Genomic DNA, 23535 nt, shown 5'->3' on the forward strand with positions numbered 1-23535 from the left:
TGGATTTTTTTTTGTGAAAAGAAAATGAATAAATTTGAGACATTGGGGTCTGATGATTGTGAAAATATTGCTAAACAGGAAGTAGAATAGTATGATGTCATCCTACAGTGATATTTTGAGTAATTTCTTTTACGTACAGGCAGCAATCATTTTGTGTGTTTCCACTTGACACACAACTGCTGTTGTGCGGGTCCTTTTGGACCTGAAAGAGGGCAGAACCCACATGCAAAATGGTTGCTGCCCGTAACTGACAAATGAAAAATCAGAAGTCCTTTTTATTTTTATTTCTCCCTGCCCCCTTTAATTTCCCTTCCCCCCCCTTTTTTTCCTTTGGTGTCCTCTGCTCCGGGTAGTCATTGGGCTCCAAGGATTACGCAGACATGAAGGTGATAAGATGGTTGGTGAAGGACGCTGAGTGAGAGGCAGGGAGGGGAAGATCTCCCAGGGTGGGAGGCTGGGAGAAGAAAGGAAAGCTGGTAGGGTTAAGAGCTACCTTTGAGGGACACTCTGCATTTCCTTTTCTCTTTCTCTCTTTTTGTTTTGTTAATAATAATAATTAATAATTTTATTATTTATGCCCTGCCCATCTTGCTAGGTTTTCCCAGCCATTCTGGGTGGCTTACAGCATATATAAAACATAATGAAATATTAAACATTAAAAACCTCCTGATACAGGACTCTTTCATATTATTGTATTATGAAAAAGCTTCAGTGAAATCTGAAAGTAAAACCTTGAGCCTGGTCCAGTAGCATATAGGCACCCAGTACAGTTCCTTCCACAATAGTGACATATGTTGACGATGGGTCACTCCACAAAGGAATTACAGTACCGTGTTTCCCCAAAATTAAGACACTGTCTTATATTTATTTTTCCTCAAGAAGACACACTATGGCTTATTTTTAGGGGATGTCTTATTTTTTTTAATTATGCGTCCAGCCTCACCTCTTCCTTGGTGCCCTCCAGAACTGCACCTATCACTTTGTCTTATTTTAAGGGTATGGCTTATAGTGCGCAAATGCTTAGTAATCCTGCTACGGCTTATTTTATGGGTATGTCTTATTTTCGGGGAAACAGGGTACCTGCTGCACTTTGCACTAGCTGCAGCTTCTGAACTGGCCTCAAGGGCAGCCCAACATAGAGTGCCATGGCAGTAGTCTTGGAAGTTACCAAGGCATTCACCTCTGTGGCCAAGTTGTCCCAGTCCTGGAAAGAATGAGCCACTGTAGGCGTGTGGGCCTCCAGCACTCCCAGACTACAAACCTGCCCTCCATCTGTAGCTCTCAGGGGGTTCACACCATAGAAATACAAGAGAAAAACACAAAATACACAATAAAAAAGAACAAAAACAAAACAATAAAAACTGCCTTCCCCACTCCCAGAAACATATTTAAGTGGATATAGGATGCTGTAAGCCAAAGCCCTGGTTGAAGAGGAACATTTTCAGGTGTATAATGAAGGTGCTGGGCACCTCCTGAGCACGTGAACCTGCAAAACAGATCAGAATACAGTCTCAAGAAACTTTCCACTTTCACCCAACCAAACTGACCAAGAACTTGGCAACTGGTTAATATGTTGCATAAAAACAGAGTTATGTGCCATCAGCATGCTGAGAACCCCCTGCCCGAGTCCAAAGCCCATGGTTTCATACAGGGCAGTCTCGAGTAGGTCGCGCGCCCTGGAGCTGAGGGGCGGAGATCGCTCCGGCGCCCTCGCAGGGCATAGCATGGTTTCCGCGCGGCTTTGCTGTGTGGCGCCCTGCCTACTGGCCCGGCGCCCTGGTGCACTGCGGCACTGGGGGTCTACCTAGAGCCGGCCCTGGTTTTATATAGATATGGAAGAGTCCTGGGAACAACTGGCTTGGTGTGCTATTTCAGGGTGTGCAAGCCTGCTTTGAGCTAATGGTGATCTTGAATACCATGATCTGTTGTACAGAAGTATTTTTTCCTTTATTTTGGAGGCTCATGGCATCCTTTACTCGGCAAAAACCCCGTGCACTCAGGGCTATGGTTTCATCACAGCCTGCCCCTGTGGTGAATGCTGCATGGTCTTTTTGTGTCCAAATATCTCCTGGAGACTCAGTTCCTTTTCCCAGGCAGGAGCGTTCTTGTGGTGGCGAATGTAGCGGGCTTTCCTAGCTTCTGCATAAGACTTTAGGAAATCTGGCCTGGCGTACATGGTCCTGAGACGTCCATCTGCTGCATAGGCCTCTGGATCCATGATGAGCCCCTCATGCCCAAGGGAAGGCCGTCGCTTCCCTCGGAGAGTCACGGGCTTTGTGGCAGCAGTGCCTTGGGCTCCAGCAGTTCTGGTCTCTTTCTCTGCAGGCCCTTTCCCTTGGCCCTCTATTCCATCTGCTTCCTCTCCCTCGCCAGCCTCTGATGAGATGCACAGCTGCTTGGCAATGGAGTCCTCGAGGGTGGCTATGTCCCTGTCAGCAATGGTGTTTTGGCCTTTGACATTCAAGGGGGGCAAGTGCCCTTTTCTGTCCTCTTCATTTCTTGCGACATCACCATCAGGCTTCTGTAGATACAAGGAAGGCTGGCTTGTCCCTGGAAAGCCTCCTGCCTTGGGCAGTGTTTTCCTCTTGGATCTAGAAGAAGAGAGAGTGAGTCACGCAACCCTTGCCTAAGCAGGATTGTTTCACCTCAGTTCCTCACTGCACGGAGTATAAAGAAACTGCAACCACCATGTGTTTCTGAGGGCGAAATGCAGCCTCTAATTCAGGCATCCCCAAACTCGGCCCTCCAGATGTTTTGGGACTACAATTCCCATCATCCCTAGCTAACAGGACCAGTGGTCAGGGATGATGGGAATTATAGTCCCAAAACATCTGGAGGGTCGAGTTTGGGGATGCCTGCTGTAACGAAATAACCCTAGGATGATATATTTGGTCTCAGCCTGGATGTATAAGGGTTAATGCATCTCCTACCCTGAGGTACATCACATGCTTGTGGGGGCGGGGTTACGAACATTCTATGAGGAGAAAATGGCAGTTAGTGAGAGTTGACAGTTGGGGAGAGAGAGGGAGATGAAGCAGGAGAGTGTGAGCGTGGGTGAGGGAATAGGTTTATAGAGTAGTGTTAGGTGAGGAATTAGTGAGGTTTGAAGTTATATGTTTTAACAAGAACAGTTCCATTGAAACCACATGCTTGTACACATGAACCTTGAATGCAACCATTCAGTTCATAAGCCATTAAATGTTAAATTAAAGTTCCATCTGTATTATCTTCTGTGTGATCTTTCCAGCAGAGGTATCTATGGCTCATCTGGTGGGGATCCTCATTAGAAGGACAAAACCCCTTTTCTAAGGCAGAAAGGATAGGTTGTTGTCCCTTGAGTGCACCAAGAGGAGGAGGAAGAGGAAGACTGGTTCGAGGGTGACACAAAGTTTCCTCAGGTGGGAGGAAAGCTTCAAGTGGGGGAAAGCTTGAATGAGGAGAACCCCTTACGGTTGTGTACATTAAGAATAGTCTCATATTTCCCCTCAGAGCTTAAAAGAAACCGTGCCACGTTTTGGGCAGGAAGAGCACCTACATTTTACCTTTAAACTCCAAGCATTGTGAGGAGGGGGTTTATAAGGAGAATAACTGGGATAGTGGGAGGTGAACTTTACCTCAGGACATCCCATTAAAGCCTTGCACAATCTGAGAAGTAGGTTGTACATTCGTCACACCTGCTCTAATTGGTGGGGTCTAACACTAAATCGGAGAGTCTCCCCATATCTTTTTTGAAGTGGAAAGAGTGAATGTGTGAACATGTATCAAGCAAGTCCCCTCATGAGAGTGCCAAGATTTGGCTGCTGCTCCTTGTTCAGTGTTAATAGTTTGCTGTGACAATGTGAAGTAGGAATGAGGCAAAGTTTAAACTTCCAGTTGAGGTTTCGAAGGCTTTGTTCTGTCTCCACAGTCAGAGATACCTAGTTCAGGTGGTAGTCAGTTAACTACTGTAATTGTGCACACACAAGGTTTATTGCTAGCACAACAGGACTTTCCCCACTCTGCACATATCCTGCTGTTGCCAGATCTGTTCCAGAGATTTAGAACAGATTCAGGGGGTACACATGGGAGGAGAGGAGGAGAACCAGAGCCAGCCCAATACATTTTCCTGCCTGAGGCAAACCAGAAAATGGCAACCCCTTGGAATCCTGGGAATTGTAGTTTGTTCAGTGTGCATGGATAGCAAATATCAGGCTCAGGGACCAGATGCAGCCCTCCAGGTCGCTCTGTTGGGACTCAAGCCACCCCCTTCTCCAGTCCTGCTTTGCACCCTTCATAAGCGTTTTTGACTCATGCACCCCTCCAAAAACATGCCTCCTCTTTCCACTCTGCTGACTGACCTCTCTCTCACCTATGAACCATTGCTTACTGGCTGGAGACTGAAGCTGCTCTCTTGCAAAGCTGGGAGGGAGCTGGTCAGTCAGTAGGCAGTCTTTGACAGAGATATGGAAAGGAAGGGCTAGTATGATGCTGTGAAATGGGGAGAGATTCTGTGGTAAAGCAAGGCAGCTGAAATGGAGGAGGAAAATGGGCGGCAGATGCAATGCTCATGAAATGAGAATAAAACTTGGGTTGAGTTCCATTCCTTAGACACATGCATGGCATTTTAGGAGCCCAGATGTGAAGTTCTCCTGACAGACACCCTTACCGCTGTGCTGCATCTTGGAATCTGCTGTAATCCTGTCCTGCCCGAGGGGACAGGAGTGGAAGAGCCAGTTTTATGCTTCTGTGTCCAGGGCCCACAGAAAGCTTCTGCTTGGAGCGACCTTGGGAGAAAAGGAGCAGGGTGGTTATCAGGATCCGCTTGCATTAAAAGTCCCCAAACAAGGACATTGGAGTCAATCTTTAGATCAGGGGTTCCCAAATTAAGGCCCGGGGGCTGGATGCGGCCCAATCGCCTTCTAAATCCGGCCCGCAGATGGTCTGGGAATCAGCATATTTTCACATGAGTAGAATGTGTCATTTTATTTAAAATGCATCTCTGGGTTATTTGTGGGGCATAGGAATTTGTTCATATTTTCCCCCCAAAATACAGTCCGGCCCCCCACAAGGTCTGAGGGACAGTGGACCGGCCCCCTGCTGAAGAAGTTTGCTGACCCCTGCTTTAGATCAAGCATTATCAACATGGTACCATCCAGATTCTGTGGGCTGCTGGAGAGGGTTAATAGGGGTTGTAATTCAAAACATGTGGGGTGCCCCACATTGGCTGCACCTGCTCTAGAAGGTAATACACAGCAGATGTGTGAATGATTTGTGATTGTTTTACTGAAGAACAGCTGGGAGAAGGCGGTCAATTTCAACAAAGGAACAGAATGGGCTGCCATAATCCTGTTTGTCCACTCAAAAGGGCTTCCCCAAATTGCTTTTCACCCTGAAAGGAAGATTCTTTCATCAACTGGGCTACACTTGAGTCAAAGAAGGGTGGGGAAAGCCTGTTTACCAATGAGGAAGGGGGTCATTTTCGGCACTGAACTGCAACCAGTTGCCCTATGACTAGGGTCTGATTAGGACCATATTGATTGATGTTATAATCTTAAACTAGCCCTAGTCATGGGGAACAACTTGCATACAATGGGTGGCCTCAGATGGGCAGAGATGCCATCTTCAGTCTACATTCAAAAGATGCTCCCAGCCAATTCAGTGGAAGAATATGCAACCCCATTGGCACACATGGAAGCCTGCTTCTTCCCTTCCTAGATCAGGATCAGGGCATCTGTGGCCTTCCAAGGGTAATCTTGGTGACAGGGGTCAAATTCTGCACCAAATTAATTCTAACTGCAGAATCCCTGCTTTCAAAAAGTGGCTTTATTTGTCATTGCGTTGGGTGGAAGAAGAAGGAAACAACTCCCCACTCACTCTTCTGCATTCTCATGAGCTCCTGCTGGAGTCTCCGCTGTTCCTTCATCATTGAATTCAAATAGGAGAGACGGGCTTCTTCTAAATGCTGCAGTCCACGAATGAGCCTGGCCTCTGCCCTCTTGACATCCTGCCTCTCGGCCTCCCAGCGCCTGGAGGTCTCCCCACCTGCCATGTCTGTCGTTAGTCCCAGAGAGAGAAAGGCTACCTGGCACCCTTGGAGAATCTGAAAAAGATTTAGCAAGGTCAGCACCGCATCCTCTTTCCCTCAAGATAGCTGCATGTCTCCCAGCTGTCGAAATCTAAAAGAGATCAATTAATAGCCCAGCATTTGCATAGTATTTCTGAATGTTGTGATTAAACGTCATGCAAATTTATCCTCCACCACTGAGACATTAGCTCTGTACAAGCATCCCATACTTATGTGCATTCTGCTTGCACATGACTGCATATATTTGTGGTGCCGGGAAATAATAAAATAAATACGGTAGAATCATACCAGGAAATTGCGGGAGAGAGCTGGAGAGTCCTCGTGGTTCACAAGGAGTCCCTCCTCACAGCCTCCATCAGTGACGTCAGAGGAAGTCCCAAAGAGACCAGAGGCACAGTGGGGTTTGTTTAGGCTCCTCGGCCTCCCTGCCTAGGAGCTGATGAACAGGGTAGCGCAGCAGCAGCAGCCACTTTTCTGCAGTGAGCCCCAAAACTTCAACTCTAGTTAAGGAGAGAGTTGTGAGGAGAGAGAGCTGGAGAGCAGGAGAAAACAGGCATTTAGAGGCTTGTTAGAGGGTGCTCCCCACTTTACACAATTTCACTTATGTGTGCAGGGGCCCAGAATGTAACCCCGACATAAGCGGGGAGATGCCTGTATTTGTGGGGTGCCCAAATCTTGGTAATTTTTTTGGATCCAATCAGAAGTTGCCTCATTACAGCAGAACAAGCAACATTAATCTGAACAGGTCTAGGCTCACATTCCAAGTGGTCTCAGGGATCTCCTGTGATTCCATCCACACTCAGGGCTCATCCAGACTTCCTTTTGGGATGTATTTCTATGGAAAGGTGAGGTCTGGGATTTAAAGCTCTGTGTCCAAGTGTGTGTTTATTTGGAGCTGGCGCTGTCCCTGGGAAAATCTGCGTTGTATTGCTGAAGCTGCACAAACAGCAACTGGGTTTTCCTCAGTGGGACTTACTTCTGAAAAAAATATGCAGAGAATCAGGCTGTGAACTGGGTCAGGTGGGGTCAGGAGCTCCCAAAAATCTGAAAGAGAAAGGGAACAATCCTGGAATTGCCAAACCCTTAACAGGGGGCCTGTCTTTGTTGTGTTACGCAGATGGTGTTGCTATGAGAAGGGCTGTTACCTAAGCCATAGTTAACACATTAGATGAACTCTGTTCCGGAATGCTAAAAAGTAAATCTTGCTGTTGACATACCCCTTTTAATGCGTGAGTAAACAGTGCTGAACCTGTTACACCTATAACTTCCTTAAGTTATTTACTCCTATGCCTCCAGTTCAGCTGTAAAGGAGCAGAGTCCTGAAGCTTTTCATGGGTTGTGAACGCTAGAAAGAGATCCAGTAGTGGGTGCTAGACTATGCCTTGACTCTCGGCCACATCATTCCTTCAGCTGTCCATGGGTATACCATTGCTGTACAGAATTTCAAAAATGCCACTATTCCATCCCAGAAGATGTGCAATGTCTGTTGTGTGAGTCGCATAGGAATGGGGGAGGGTTGAGATGACGAACTCTGGGATTGGTTAAGAAACAGGCAAGTGGCATGGCTGTAGTGGAGCAGGCAAAGTGGTTCAGGCCAACTGACATGTGCCAGTGTAAAACTAATCCACCCAAAGTCCTCTTTGCATCCAAAGAAAGATGGTGCAACATTAGGTTTCTTGGGTTTCTCTTAGGTGGCCATGCGCAAAGGAGAACAGTGTATCTTCCTGTTCCTTTAACGCTTGTACTGTATTAAAGAGGAAAACTTCTAATCCCTGCAATGGCAAGCTGCAAATGCCAAAATGGCCTACACAGCTATGAAGCCCCGTCCTCCTTTTCACCTGTTCATGCTAGGCACCTGGGCTTGGCACACACCATGCAAGGGGCCCCCCTGCCAACACACAAGAGAAGAAATGCTGGTGGACAGCAGCAGCAGCACTTACAGTTGAAGGATTCGTCCTGTGATTCTCTTTTGCTCAGGATGACAGGGACCCTGAAGCTAGTTGCCGAAATCCAGGCACAATCCACGGGGCAAAGAAAGGCTGATCATGTCAAAAGCCAGCAACAACTTTCTGTTTCTGTCTTTTGATTGCCCTTCCCCAAGGAACACAGGGCGGTGGGGAATCCAGAAAGCTCCTGAAATTCTGAACACTAGACCCACATCTTCCCACAACTGAGGCTCCTTGCAGGGCAAGTGAGACCAGCATGCTCCCAGTGCTGCATGAAAACTCCGCTGTGGCTGCTGCTGGCTCTACTACGTACATGGATTTGGCTTGTTGCCTAGTAGGCGGAGGCAAAGAACAGGACAGCTACTTGACTCAGGGGAACAGCTCACATGAAACTGCTCTGCAAATAGGAAACAGACATGTGATGTGGAATCATCACTCAGGAAGAATCTTTGCAGTTGATACAAAGCAGCACAAATTTATTTTCTTAAAGCACTAAAGTAGTGATATGTCAGCCTGGGCTGTCTGGAGATTTTCCTTGTTCCTTGGGGGAGAGATAACTGTGTTGCAGGGAGATAACTGATTACCATTTCAAAGATATTCCTCCCTCCCTTGGAAATGCTCCCACCTAGCTCTCTTCCTTTACAAAGCAGGATCACAGGTGAACTTCTTTCTGGGCTCTCTTACCATTACAGATGTGTGTTTTGATGCTCCAGACAAGAACAAAAAACTAAAAAGAAAAAAGGTTTGCAAATTGAGCAAAATCAGCAATACAGTGGTACCTTGGGTTACAGACGCTTCAGGTTACAGACGCTTCAGGTTACAGACTCCGCTAACCCAGAAATAGTTCCTCAGGTTAAGAACTTTGCTTCAGGAGCAGGAGGCCCCATTAGCTAAAGTCGCACCTCAGGTTAAGAACAGTTTCAGGTTAAGAACAGATCTCCAGAACGAATTAAGTTCTTAACCCGAGGTATCACTGTAATGAGAGTAGCCCCGTCATTGCCTGCTATTTTTTCCCCCAGCTTTGTAAAAGGCTAAAAATAGCATGATTTGGTAAGTGTTCCACCAGTCACCAGCACTAATTATTATCTTATTTTATTTTGAAGCTGTGAAAAGGCCAGAAGTCTTGATACCTGGAAGCTTTTGCAAGCAACTCTATAGCTTTTTCTCCTAAAAAAAATTCCCGCCCCACAATCCATTGCATGACTGCTGGCAACTAAATTGACACAGCAATCTGCGCAAATGCAGGCAAACATGCAAGTATACATACATACAAACAAACAAAATATCATGCACACTAGGTAATCTTACTCAAAGGATTAACCCCACTCCCCTGCCAAAATCACATTACTTGAAAACTTTCCCCACCATCAGAGACTACAAGAAGGGGTTCCAAGGAACCCTTAAGGACTTGATTTATTCTGTAGAATTCATTTGGAGCCTACTTAACAAGCAACTCTTCAGTCTAAGCCCACAGGCAAGTCAAAGGTAATTAAGAATGTCAGCCCAAAGATAGCTATTGTGTTAAGAAAGCCTAGCAACTAGAAACCAAGAGACTTGTTGGCTCCCAGACTTGTTTTCCCTGGTTCCCTCTAGAGATTAAGACGAATCTCAGAGTGCTGCAAGGACACAGTTCCAGATCCAGCTCTGAAGTGAACTGCTTCATGCAGCACAATAAAGTTTGTGTGTGTGTAACAAATTAATACAGGAATTGATGTCTGAGGTGGAGGGGGACATCATTTGGGCTGGCACTGGAAGGTCTCTGCCATTATGGGAGGAAATGGTAGCAGGTTCTAAGGTATTATTGGTGGATTACTGCTAACATACAGAGACATTTATTGGGACATTATCTTCCTTAGCAAAATCACTGGAAGGACAGATCCTGAAGCTGAGGCTCCAATACTTTGGCCACCTCATGAGAAGAGAAGACTCCTTGGAAAAGACCCTGATGTTGGGAAAGATTGAGGGCACTAGGAGAAGGGGATGACAGAGGACAAGATGGTTGGACAGTGCTCTCGAAGCCACCAACATTAGTCTGACCAAGCTGCGGGAGGCAGTAGAAGACAGGAGTGCCTGGCGTGCTCTGGTCCATGGGGTCACAAAGAGTCGGACACGGCTAAACGACTAAACAACAACAACTAAGGGAGGAGGGACAGGCAGGCAAGGACAGCTGTGGTGCCTGTCTATTATGTTCCATGCATGAAGATGCAGAGCTACAGAAAGACAAACCCCACAAGTTTCTGATATCAGTAGCCTTTTTCCATCTCACTGAGCAAACATGAGACCTGTCCATAGAAATGAATGGGGAAATCAAAGATTTTACTGCATGTGTGACCAGGAAGTGTCCCCACCCCACCCTCCACTGCTGGCAAAAAGCAAAACAAAAACAGAAGCAGAGTCAAAGTTCCTACTTTTCTAAATGCAGTCTTGCTGTTGGGGGAGGGATATTTTCATGAGTGTGCATGCGTGTGCATGTGTATCTGAAGAAGTGTGCATGCACAGGAAAGCTCATATCAATGAGAAACTTAGTTGGTCTCTAAGGTGCTACTTGAAGGGGAATTTTTTTTATTTTGTTTGGGAAAACTTCAGAAATTCATATAGATATGTGAACTCAGTTACTCAGCAGCCCCTCTGCCTGAGTGATAATCCCTGGCATCCTGATACCTGAGTGCCAGACAGGTAGCCATTCCAGAAATAACAAACCCAGATGAAGACAAAAGGGTATGATTAACTTGGCTGGGAATCAGGGAAATGCAAGTATCTCTTTTGTTACACTTGAAGGATGTTTGGTGGAGCGCAAGGGGAGGCATGGGGCAGGGTCCGGGGTGCTCAGATTACTGCCACCAGACCTCCCCTTTCATGATGTAACCATGATGTAGTTGGGGGTGTGTGTAACATGGGGATTGGCAACTAATAAAAGTTGGGGTCTCCTTTTGTTTGGGGCTTCCATCTTGCTTCGTCTTGTTGTGGGTGGGAGTCCTGTTGCGACAGTCTTCAATAAAGACCAAGCCTTACTGGCTGCTTTTTTTGCTCTGGTATTCCTGGCTGGTGTCCTTGTTTTTTGTCCAAGGGAGCCCTCAGATTTCTCCGTTAACAGCCCACCCTTGTATAGACTTTTTAAATTGCCCACCCTCAAACTCCAGACCACCCCCAGAAACACCATACGTACATCACAGAAAAGGCGGTCTACAACAGAAATCTGAGTGCGTTGTTTTTACCCTGTCTGCCAGGTTACCTGTTAATGGTCACTTGACAGGATTACCTGGGGAGCCTGGCCATTCTTTTGTAATGATAATACTTAATCTTGAGGCAGGTCACAGGCTCGCCCTATTCACACCTCAAATGTGCCCGTCAGGCAGGATTTGTGAGGACAGAGACTGAAAGAGTCAAAATGGCTTTAGGACTTTTCCTGTGGTTTTTGGACATGTGGTTTATATATTTTTATATATTTATATATGTGTTTGCTTGGTACATTTATGAACATTTATTTTATACTCTCTCTCTCTCTCTCTCTCTCTCTCTCTCTCTCTCTCTCTCTCTCTCTCTCTCTCTCTCTCTGTGTGTGTGTGTGTGTGTGTATATATATATATATATGACCTAAAATTTCTTATGACACCAGCCTTGCTCCTCTCTGACCATTGTTCTGCCTAGAGCAGGGGTAGGCAACGTAAGGCACGGGGGGCTGGATGTAGCCCAATTGCCTTCTCAATCCGGCCCACGGAAAGTCCGGAAATCAGCATGTTTTTACATGAGTAGAATGTAAAATCCTTTTATTTAAAATGCATATCTGGGTTATTTGTGGGTCCTTCTGAAGGAAGTAGATAGCCTTCGGCTATAGATAAGATCATCACATACCTACCCTCGCAAGAACAGCTGCCAAACAGGTCTGGCAGCGACAGTGGGCAAGACATATTCATCCTTGCAGGCACAACATTCCTAAAGTTCAAATTATTGGCAAAATATTCTCTCATATTAAATAAAGGAGTTGAGTTGGAGGAGGCCATGGGGAAGGAGGCATCTAATTAAACCTGCCAAGCAGGAAACACCACCAGAGCATTCTTGACGTGGCTGTTAAGCCTCTGCTTAGAGACCTTTAAGGAAAGCCTCCACCACATTACTTGCTGGCAGGTTCCACTGCCGAACATTGTGAGGAGGTTCTTCCTGATGCTTGGGTGGAATATTCTTTTAGTTTGAATCCATTGATTTGTGTCTACTTCTTTGGAGTAGCAGAAAGCAACCCTTCACCCTCCTTTTCTATATGGTATCCCCTCAACCTTCTCTTTTCCAGGCTGAGCATGCCCGGCCCCCTGAGCTGTTCCTCAAAAGGCATTCCTTAAAGATAGGAAAGGAATGCTTGTCAGGCTACATTTCTGGGGGCTCGCAGGCCACGTATCTCACATGAACAATATATGAGCTTGTAAAATAATATAAGAAGGAAATACTTTGCCCCATCGACTTGCTTAATGGGAACTTGCAAGACCCCCGCTGTGGGGTTATGGGGTTAGGAGGGGCCTCGCTTGCCCAACGCAGCCAAGGCTGGAATGTATCAACGTGGCAGTCCAAGGCTGGAATGTTTCAACGTGGCAGACCAGAACGGAAGAGTTGGGCTGCCCCACCCCACAGGAACAAGGGTATATAATGTAGCTACAAATTCTGCACAGTGTGCTGCTGTGAATGATCACGCACCACCTTTTTGCTCTGCTTGCATTGCAAAAATAAAAAGTTATTTTCTCTGAAACACCTGGTGTCGTTTGACTCCTTTCCTCCTCCACGGTGGGCATGCTGAACTGGACTCAGGCTGTCATCCTACATTTCTGGGGGCTCGTCCGGGATGCCCCCTGATGGAGGACTGAAAAGGACTGGGTGGAGTCACCGCTGTGAACAGCTCTAGAGCATCGCCAAACCCAAAGCGCGCTCCTGCCATTTTGTAGGGGGGGCGTAGACATTGCCTTGAGCGGAGACACAGCGAAGGCGGAGAAAAGACGCAGGCGCCTTTGGGGAATGGACGTCCTGGGGTAAGGTAAGCCCAAAGGGAAGGGCTTGGGAAGGAAAAGCCCACAGCAGAATTAGGGCAGGGAGACCTGGCCAGTCTCCCGGGAGTGGTCTAGTAAGCACGCACTGGATGTAAGACGTGTCCCAACGATCCTCCCATAGGGGAACAGAGCAAGACATTGGAAGAGCTCCGGGAAGGGAAATAGCTAGGTTGGGAGGGGAAAATTGGGAATATGTGTGTGAAGAGTGGTTCCACCTCTGTGACTGAAGTGTATGATACGTTGGGGTTTAAGCTGCCACTGACGAAGCGGTGTGTGGTCCTCAGTGAGGTGCGATTCCTGGCGACCAGGCCACCTCGAGGGCGTGGTCAAATCTGTGAGTGAATGATTTATTGTGCCTAGGAGGAAAGAGGTGGGACAATGGGAGATAGGGTCAGCAAACAGGCCTGCACCCCCTTGCAGTGTTTCATAGACAATTGGAAGAAAGCAAAGAAAGCAAGGAAGAGGGAGCAGCAGTCATGATGGCCCCCTTGCGGAGTGTGTATGACACCCCAAGGGTCTTGGCAGCGGCAGGACAACTTCCCCTCCCCATAAGTATATAATTGGAGGAATCAGGCCAGGAGTTCTGAGCAGGACCCAGAGAAGACAATTAAACTATTTCAGAACATTAAAAAAAACAACACAAAAACTTATGACCCAGTTTATGATGATTGCATCTATTTATTGGATGCCTTGCTAATGTGGGATGCAAAGGGTTAAGTGCAGTCAAGTCACAACAATCCCTAGATAGTCCACTTGGAGGACTGAGGAGGAGGATATGACTAAGCCTAGTTTCCTCTTCCTTCACATGCAAATGAGTTGGGGAAGTGGCACATAAATTCTGAAGGAAACAGCCATTTCCCTCTCTTGGACCAGACCTCTTGGACTACACACATCTTAGTGAGTCTCTCCCTCAAGGCCTCCAGCCTAGAGAGAGAGATGAGATGGAGTCTCACTTCTTATAAGTGAACTTCACAATGTATATATTACCTTTTAACTAAGCAAGTCTACCTCTTGAGTGTGCTGTACCTCAAGATGCTTGTAAGTAAACATCTTTTATACTTTTAAGAGCATTGTGTTGTGTCTTTTCTTTTAAGAGGGAAAAAGGGAAAATACCAGGAAAATACACTTTATTTTAGTGGCTTAAATCAAGCCAGCGCAAACGCTTTTCTGCTGTGTATTTTGAAAAAGGGGAATGTTTTTACTCTGCTAAAGTTTGGTGCTTGCTAGCGCAAGCGGGGATAGGATATATTAAACAATATCTCCTCATCCACATTCCTGAACATTCCCACAGCTAAGTAGTGAAGAAATCAGGAAGGTACATGAAGGGGCAAGACAGCATATGCATGACACCCAAGTACCAGAAGATTAGTGGGAAGATAGGTACCCACGCTGCAACCCCAATTGGGATTATAACATTCCAGATGGGATTGCCTCATTGGGAATTTATAGGGAGACACTCCTTCATGGAATGAGGAGGGTGGTATGCTGGCTAATTAATAATCATATAGAAGTCAGGTGAGATGCCCATAGAAGATACACCCCGATTAATCCGTGGACCAGCATGCAGTAGTAAAGGCAGCCTTTGTGGGACAATCTGCTAGAGAGAGAGAGGGGGGGGATTCAAAAGAAGGATAATTTCATGGGGAAAACTCTGGATTGGATGCTACCTTTACTTATGGACAGAGAGAGGAAAAGGAAGTGCAGCAGAAGGAAGAGGAGAAGAAAGCAGGAGCAGGAGGGAAAGAGAGGAATGGGCCCTACAGGCATGTTCCCATTGCAAGTGGAAGCTATTGAAAGTTTGGGAAAGGGAGAATTGACTCTCAATCTGAACTGATTCTTGTTAATACAGATGTGGAATATTTTCCAGCTGCTTTTGTCAGGAAAAAGGTTTTATTTTAAAAGGAAAAGCTTATCCCAGTGAATTTAAATTCCTGAATTTAACCAACTGGACTTTTAATCAGAAAAGTTTACAGCACAGGCACAAGTGACTTTCTTTAGTATGACAAATGATATTAGCCTGTGAAATTAATTTCTGCAAACAACCAATTCCTGTACCAATATGCAAATGCCCACAAGTTGAAAGCCCCACCAGGACCAACTGTATTTAATGAGACTGACCAACTGAATTTAAAGTATAAGATGAGCTCTATTTAATGAAAGGAATTGGCTTGGCAGGATTGGCACATCAGTGACTGTGAAAAGGGGTTGACCTTATTACCCGCCCAGCGTTTTGGTACAAGAAGCCTCGGCAAGACTTGCAGTATAAAGTGCAGCTTGGTTTTATATCATCAGACTTTCATAAGAGGCTGAAATATCCGATGCATACTGTGAGGGACAGGGGATATCGCGAAGTCCCTCCCCTCCTGAGTTCAAGCCCGTCCCCGAGCAAAGGGGAAAGCAGGGAGAGTTCCGATTCCAGTGGGGAAGCAGGAAGTCGTGTCCGAGGCTCAGGCAAGGTAGAGGAGCCAGGGTCCCAGGTGGGACAGGAAGGGGCAAGTAAGGGGGGAAGACCCATCCCCCCAACTCCAGAATTACGCAGGAAGAGGAGGGGCAAGAGGATGGGTCTGCCAAAGCTTTTGTGTTGGAGAAAGACGCGCCAAAAGCCATTAGGAGGTTCTGAAACCGACTGACAACATCGCTCCGTGTAAATAGCAATGACTTGAGCACTGTAAATACGCAGCACCAATAAAAGAATAAAATGCAGAGCTGCGTAGCGTCGTTACTCTGAAGTAGTCCACTCCGGCCACTGTGACAGCAACCTCCTAATCATTTTTGGGCTACTTTGGAGTTGCCGGGATGAGCGTGTCAGAGGCGGAGAAGTGGCGGCAGATCGCTGAGCAAGCCCAGCTAGAACTGCAACAGCTGTCGCTGCAGGCGCAGGGAGAATTGAAGGCAGCTAAAGAGGAGACTAAGAAGGTCCAGGACGACCGGCTACAACTTGCGGAACAGGTGAGAGAGCTCCAGGAAAAAGAGCAGCATTTAAGGGCGGTGGCGGTAGACCTCCAAAACAAGCTGGATGCAGAGAAAAACAAGGCGGGAGGGGCACCCCAAGTCCAAGTGCTGCCAGGAAGGAGAGCCGGGACCCTAGTAAGCAAGTTCAATGGAGACCCGAAGGAGTTTCAGGGCTTTGAGACTGAGATTGTGTATGCTCTTGAGCTGCACCACGATGAGTTCCCTGATGATGAGCACAGAGTAGCGTTTATTGTGGAGCACCTTACAGGGGCGGCCAGGGAGTGGCTAAGACCGTTAATTGCAACAAGGAATCCTTGCATGAAGAATGTCAAACTATTTCTAGAAGGTTTGAAAACGATGTATTCGTCCGATAGTCATATGGACCAGACTAAGGAGGAACTTCATAATTTACGCCAAGGAAATATGACAGTTCGCGCGTATTGGGCGAAATTCACCATGCTGGTGCACAGATTGGGGTGGGATCTGGAGTCTGCCCCAATGCAAGCGGCGTTTTACTTGGGGTTGCATGAGGAGGTGAAGGATGAGCTCTCGAGAGGTCCAAAGCCCAGTAATATGGATCAACTGAGCAAAGCGGCTCTGGCGGTGGGGGTGAGGCAGGAATCCAGATGGAGCGACAAGCAAGCAACGCGCGCAAAGCGGGCTTGGTTCCCACGGTCGCAGGAGAAGCCACTCCCTCAACAACCCTTTCAAGCCACGCCTGGGGCCAGTCAGGACCAGGAACCCATGCAGATTGATAGCGCGCGCGCGCGGGCTTTTCAAACCCCAGCGGCGCCAAGACGCAAGGAGGGAAGGGGTGGGAATTGCTTTCTCTGCAACTCCCCCCAGCATCTCGTCAGAGACTGCCCACATCGCAGGGAGTGGCAAGGAAAGGCGGGAACGGTTGTGCCCTCCCCCACTGACGCAGCACCACAGCAGGGAAACGGGAAAGCCTGGCTGCAGGAGACAAGGGGCGGCAGCCAGGCACAGTCAGCAGACAACAGCCCCAGCCCACCCACCCGCACAGAGAGGAGCAGAGCCAGCCCACCCCTCCCAGAGCAGGAGTGGTTCTAGAAGTGACGCTCACGCTCCCAAATGGCTATCCATTGACGGTCCTCGCCCTAATTGACAGTGGTGCCTCAGCCAACTTCTTCTCGAGAAACTTTGCAGAAGAGCACCAGATCCAGCTTCTGCAGCTGGATTTTCCTCTGCACGTGGCAACCATTGACGGCAGAGAGCTGCTGGGAGGGGCCATCACTCATCAAACCCCCCCCATGAGAATGACGGTTGGAAGGCACTCAGAGACACTGGCATTCAACGTCACCACCATCTCAGACCCCCCAATCGTTTTGGGCATGAGCTGGCTGGCGCGCCACGACCCCTCCATAAGTTGGCATCAGAGATGCATCACTTTTGGATCGGACTTTTGCCTGGAACATTGCATGCAGCACCAACCAGGGGAGGGGCCTCCGATAGCCACGGTGGCCACCATGCACGTCAAAGGGGGTGAGGCGATACCCAAACCATACTGGGACCTGCAGGAGGTCTTCAGTGAAGCGGAGTCCGACCACCTGCCCCCACACAGGCCTTTTGACTGCCAGATCAACCTGGTGCCTGGGGCAACTATACCCCCAGCCAAGCTGTACGCCATGTCAGACCAGGAACTGGAGGATCTGCGCGCTTTTATCGACAAGAACCTCAAGCGGGGGTTCATCAGAGAAAGCAAGGCAGCAGGGGGCAGCCCGGTCTTCTGGGTGGACAAGAAAGACACGCAACAGCGCCGTCTTGTGGTGGATTTTAGACGGCTGAATTCGGTGACAGAGCCAGTGGCTTTCCCCATGCCCAGAGTGGATGATCTCCTGACAGCGGCACGCAGAGGCAAGATTTTCACCAAGCTAGACCTGAGGGGGGCGTACAACTTGATCAGGATCCGGGAAGGCGATGAGTGGAAAACCACGATGTTCACGCCTCTGGGCTCTTTTGAATATCTGGTGATGCCCTTCGGGTTGCAAGGGGGCTCAGCATGCTTCCAGGCCTTCATGCACCACGTCCTGGGGTCCCTACTCTTCAGGAAATGCTTGGTCTTTCTGGATGACATCCTTATTTACTCCAACGACCCAGTGCAGCACGTGAAGGACGTCAGGGAGGTGTTACAGCGCCTGAAGGAGAACCACCTGTATGTGAAGCTGGAGAAGTGCAAGTTTCACACCAAGGAGGTGGACTTCCTGGGCTACAAGCTGTCAGACAAGGGGCTGGCAATGGACAAGGACAAGGTGCAGACCATCCTGGACTGGCACAGCCCCAGGACGCGCAAAGATGCCCAACGCCTACTAGGCTTTGCCAACTTCTACAGGAAGTTCATCAAGAACTTCTCTCGAGTTACGGCTCCCATCACTGACTGCCTGAGAGGCAAGCAGAAGTTCAGGTGGACACCAGAGGCGCAAGCAGCGTTCGAAAGCCTCAAGAGGGTGTTCGCCTCAGACCAGAACCTGTTCCACGTGGTTCAGGACGCGCCCCTACGCATTGAAACAGATGCTTCTGATAAGGCTGTGGGCGCCATTTTGTTGCAACTGGACGCCAACAGAGAGTGGAGACCCTGTGCCTTCTTCTCCAGGAAGTTGACCCAGCCCGAGCGAAACTACACAGTTTTTGATCGGGAACTTCTTGCGATCCACGCGGCGTTCCAGCACTGGAGACACTTCCTGGTGGGCGCCAAGCACCCCATCCAGGTGTGCACAGACCACAAGAACCTGGAGTTCTGGAGAACTGCCAGGGTGCTCAACCAGCGGCAGATACGGTGGGCGGAGTTCTTCTCGAACTTCAACTTCTCCATACACTACATCCCAGGAGAGCAGAATGTCAGGGCGGATGCCCTCTCCCGCAAGCCAGAGTACATGGAGGAGGAGGCGCCACCAGCCCCAAGGCACATTTTCCCCCCGTCGGCATGGTCCTGCGGAGCAGCAGTGGTGAGCGAGGCAGAACTCACAGCACTGACGGCAGCGGATGAATTTGCCAACCGCATCTTCAGAGAACTGAGAGGGGGGAGGGAGCAGGCAAAAGACTTTGCAGAACGCAGAGGGCTGCTTTTCTACAAGGGTGCGCTGTACCTACCCACCACCCAGCTTCGACGTACGGTCCTCAAGCAGATGCACGACAACCCTACAGCGGGGCATTTTGGAAGGGACAAGACCACTCACCTAGTCATGAGACACTTCTGGTGGCCAGGGGTGAGGGAAGATGTTCGAGACTATGTAAGGGGCTGTACCACCTGCCAGCGGGCGAAGGTGGTCAGAGCAGCGCCACCAGGGTTGCTGGAGCCCTTAGCCACACCACACAGGCCGTGGGAAGTGGTGTCCATGGACTTCATCACAGATCTGCCTTCGTCCAGGGGTAAGACTGCAGTGTTGGTGGTGGTGGACCTCATGTCCAAAATGTGTCACTTTATACCGTGTGCCAGGGCAGTCTCGGCAGAAGAGACAGCCAAACTGTTTGTTGATCACATTTTCAGACTGCATGGATTACCTTTAAGGGTTATTTCGGATCGTGGCCGCCAATTTGTTTCCAGGTTCTGGCGGCGGCTCATGAACCTCCTGCAGGTGGAGGTCAGCTTGTCGACGGCTAGACACCCGCAGACCAACGGACAAGCGGAGAGGGTCAACGCCATTCTGCAGCAGTACCTGAGATGCTACGTCAGCCAGCGGCAAACGGACTGGGTGGATCGCTTGCCACTAGCAGAATTTGCCTACAACAATGCAGTGCACGTCTCCACAGGGGTGTCGCCCTTTAAGGCCAATTACGGGCGCGACCTCAGATCTTTCCCAGAGAGGGAGAGGGAGGAGGAGGAGGAGGGCCCACAGGCTGAGGATTGGGCAGAGGAACTGGAGACGGTGCACCAGCAGCTCAGAGAACACTTGGAGAGGGCCAAGGAAGCGTACAAAAAGGGGGCAGATCGCCACAGGCGACAAGGGGAGGTCATCAGGGTGGGGGACAAGGTGTGGTTGTCCTCGGAGGGCCTTCCCACCAGGGGGAGGTGCAAAAAGCTGGCACCCAAATGGCTGGGCCCCTTCACGGTCACGCAACAGGTCAACCCGGTGGCATACAGGCTGGCACTGCCAGAGGACATGAGGGTGCATCCAGTGTTTCATAGATCGCTGCTGTCGCCGTACAGGGAAAGCAGCAGGCTCAGAGACAGCGAACAAACCCCCGAGGGAGGGGGGGAGAGGGAAAGCAGGGAGCAACTCAATGAGGCCACGGCCATCCTGGATTCAAGGTGGGGGGTGGGGGGCCTGGAGTACCTCATGGCATGGGAGGATGCTCCACCGTCCCAGAATGAATGGGTTCCCGCCACTCAGATACAGGAGGAATTCTTGGTGGAAGAATTTCACGCCCTCTTTCCCCACAGACCCAAGCCCTGGCACATGGAAAGGGAGGGGGAGGAGGAGGAGGCACGGGAGAACAGCTCACCATGGCGCTGGGAAGCGGAGTTTGAGGAACCAGAGGATGAGGTATGGGTGTCGCCAAGATCCACCCAGTCAGAGGAAGGAGCAGATTGGCAAAACATTTTTACCCCCACCAGCTCTGACGCCACGGACTTTTTGGGATTCCCGTCCTCCCAGGCGGAAGGGGGGGGCTCGCAGGACTGGGGGGAGGTGTTCACACCAACGGGCTCGGAGAGCACCGAGTTTTTAGGCTTCCAGTCGTCACCGACACATGGGGGGGGCCTGGGGAGGGGTGAAGGAGAGCTTGGGAGGGGGGTGGATGTGAGGGACAGGGGATATCGCGAAGTCCCTCCCCTCCTGAGTTCAAGCCCGTCCCCGAGCAAAGGGGAAAGCAGGGAGAGTTCCGATTCCAGTGGGGAAGCAGGAAGTCGTGTCCGAGGCTCAGGCAAGGTAGAGGAGCCAGGGTCCCAGGTGGGACAGGAAGGGGCAAGTAAGGGGGGAAGACCCATCCCCCCAACTCCAGAATTACGCAGGAAGAGGAGGGGCAAGAGGATGGGTCTGCCAAAGCTTTTGTGTTGGAGAAAGACGCGCCAAAAGCCATTAGGAGGTTCTGAAACCGACTGACAACATCGCTCCGTGTAAATAGCAATGACTTGAGCACTGTAAATACGCAGCACCAATAAAAGAATAAAATGCAGAGCTGCGTAGCGTCGTTACTCTGAAGTAGTCCACTCCGGCCACTGTGACACATACCTTTTGTGCAAAGATTTTTTTTTGAGATTTTATTGAAATACCAGAGAAGAGGATTGACTGTGTGCATGTTCTAACTGGGTGAAGATTTATTTCATCTCTCTTGGCCAAGTACCGGGACTGTTAGATTCATTGGCCCATTGATTATTATTTGAACTATTGGAAATGAAGATGGGCCTACATTCATAGATTGTTTATGGCCTTGAACAGGGGCAGTTTCCCCTGTGTTTTATTTTTATTTTCCTTTTTACAGGATCGATTGATGCTGCCTGGCTATGAGATTCGGCCTATTCTATCACAGGGATGAAAGGTGGCTGGCATCACGGAGGTCACTCGCTGGGTTCAACTACCAGAGGTCTGAGGATCAGTGGAACTGGGAACAGCAACACAGAGGCCCTGACCAGGAGAAGAAGTGTGGGTCAAAGACTGGGCTAACACCCTACTGCAGCCCCAGTTCCTGGACAGCCCCTGAAGCTCACCATCTCCAGAGGACAGCGGAACATTTCCTGGTGTTTTTGCATGAGTAGAATGTGTGCTTTTATTTAAAATGCATCTCTGGGTTATTTGTGGGGCATTCATTCCCCCCCCCCAAAAAAAATAGTCCGGCCCACTACATGGTCTGAGGGAAGGTGGACCGGCCCACGGCTGAAACAGGTTGCTGACCCCTGGCCTAGAGGGTGCCTTTCTTGAGTGGGAAATTGAGAACCGTGCAATGCCTGGAGGGCCACGGGTCCTCCATCCCTGGGATAAGGAACTGACGCTTGGAAATCAAATAGGGTCAGGCACAAAATGATAAGCAATCCTGTTTTGGGCAGGCTGCTTCCGGTCTCTGGAAGCTTCTATGAACATTCCTATGCCTGACCTCAAGGCCTGAGGGGCAGAATTCTCCTCAACCAGAGGCCGGTCTGGGGTGAATTCGTGGCCTCCAGGCTGCAGCAGCTGAATGCCCCATACCCGTCACCCCACCCACTTTACACTTGCTCCCAGAGAGCCTCCCGAGGTGGTGCAGAAGCCCCTTCGCTCCCCTCTGAGGCTGTTTCACGTCTCCCTTGAGGTGCCCAAATGAGAGACTTCTGAGGTGATGAGTTTGCTTCTATAATGGTGCCAGAAGATTCCGTTATCATGGATTATTTTACACTCCTGTGATGCAACTGGGTACTACTGTTTTCTTTTTGTTTTGTATTGTAGAAACAGACTTGTTTTATTGCCCCCCCCCCAATAAAAAGTGATTAAAACAAGGTGTATTAAAACAAGGTGTTTGAGTCCCTATTGGTTTTGGCTGTTTTTTGTTAAATTTCTTTTTCTTTTCTTTTAAAAGTTTCTTTTTTTAAAAAAATATTTACATATAAACAAACAAACATAAACACAGAAATGCTGCATACCAAGAAAAAATAAGAGAAACATTGAACAGCAACCTACTTAAACATACAAAAAATTAAAATTACCTACACCCATGTGACTTCCCTCCACCAGTGCTCATCTTCACTTAGCCTATAATTTTGTTATTCACATTGCAATTTTTATCTCTGATCCTTAAACCTCTTGTTTTACTATTGTTTTTTTCTAAATCAACTTTACAAACTTAATCTAAACAGATCAACATTTTTGGAGCAGTGTTTGCTCATATAGTCTTCAAACTATTTCCATTGTTGCCTTAAATTCTGGTTTGTTTGATATCCTATTGCTGCGGTTAGTTTTGCCATTTTGATGAATTTTGTGAATTTGTTTAGCCAATCTTCTTTTGTGGGGATGTGATTTCCTTTCCAGTTCTTTGCTACAAGTAGGAGCCTTCCTGCGGCAGTAGCGTATAAAAATACTGTTTTCCTATCTTGTGGTATATCCTTTGCCCAGTATACTCCATAAATAAGCCACTGGTTTGTTTTTTTCCCTATAGAGATTTTGAGCATCTTTTTCAATTCCTCATGAATGCAACCCCCAATTTTTTAAACTCTTCCGCAGCCCCACCATGAGTGCATCACAGCACCCTCCGCCTCCTTACATTTCCAACAAAGATAGGATTTTGACTTGTATATTTTTGCAAGCTTTGTTAAATTTATTTCCTTTTGCCACGCGGTCAGAGGGGAGGTTACAACTATATGAAAATGCAACCTTGAAATAAGTTAGAAATGTAGCAATTGGTCAGGCCAGTCAAATGACCACGCAGCAACAGAGAAATAAAGCAAGAAAGTTTTGTTTGCCAGCAGCAAGCAATAGCATGGAGGAATAAGTTCCGAAGTCTGGAATCCTCCCAACAGGGGAGGCTTCCCTTTATACATTCTTAAATCAGGTCTTTAGCCAATCAAAAGTTACAGCATACACATACTCTGATAGATACAATAGATTCTGCCTAGAGACGA

The 23535-nt window shown here is 48.5% G+C and overlaps 1 protein-coding gene and 1 long non-coding RNA gene across 7 annotated transcripts; one reads left to right on the top strand and one right to left on the bottom strand.

Moving 5' to 3' along the window:
• Window positions 1–678: 678 nt before the first annotated feature.
• On the bottom strand, window positions 679–8336 carry CCDC190 (coiled-coil domain containing 190). Of its 6 annotated transcripts, none has more exons than XM_088673666.1 (6): window positions 8005–8336; window positions 7041–7108; window positions 6353–6596; window positions 5854–6079; window positions 4646–4763; window positions 679–2591 (listed from the first exon to the last, which is right to left on the bottom strand). In XM_088673666.1, exons 4-6 carry the CDS (start codon window positions 6026–6028, stop codon window positions 2003–2005), a joined length of 882 nt encoding a protein of 293 aa, XP_088529792.1. In that variant the 5' UTR covers window positions 6029–6079; window positions 6353–6596; window positions 7041–7108; window positions 8005–8336; the 3' UTR covers window positions 679–2002. The 6 variants fall into 6 exon arrangements, with proteins under 6 accessions (XP_088529792.1, XP_088529794.1, XP_088529791.1 ...); XM_088673668.1 differs by having other exon boundaries at window positions 6353–6564; window positions 8005–8299; XM_088673665.1 differs by having other exon boundaries at window positions 6353–6564; window positions 6822–7042; window positions 8005–8298.
• Window positions 8337–13916: 5580 nt separating this feature from the next.
• LOC148684958 (uncharacterized) lies at window positions 13917–22447 on the top strand. Its single transcript, XR_015950930.1, has 2 exons — window positions 13917–14078; window positions 21432–22447. It is a non-coding gene; the product is annotated as an uncharacterized LOC148684958 (long non-coding RNA).
• Window positions 22448–23535: the final 1088 nt, after the last annotated feature.

This window comes from Zootoca vivipara, chromosome 7, assembly GCF_965207765.1.
Source record: "Zootoca vivipara chromosome 7, rZooViv2.hap1.1, whole genome shotgun sequence".
Classification (NCBI taxonomy): domain Eukaryota; kingdom Metazoa; phylum Chordata; class Lepidosauria; order Squamata; family Lacertidae; genus Zootoca; species Zootoca vivipara.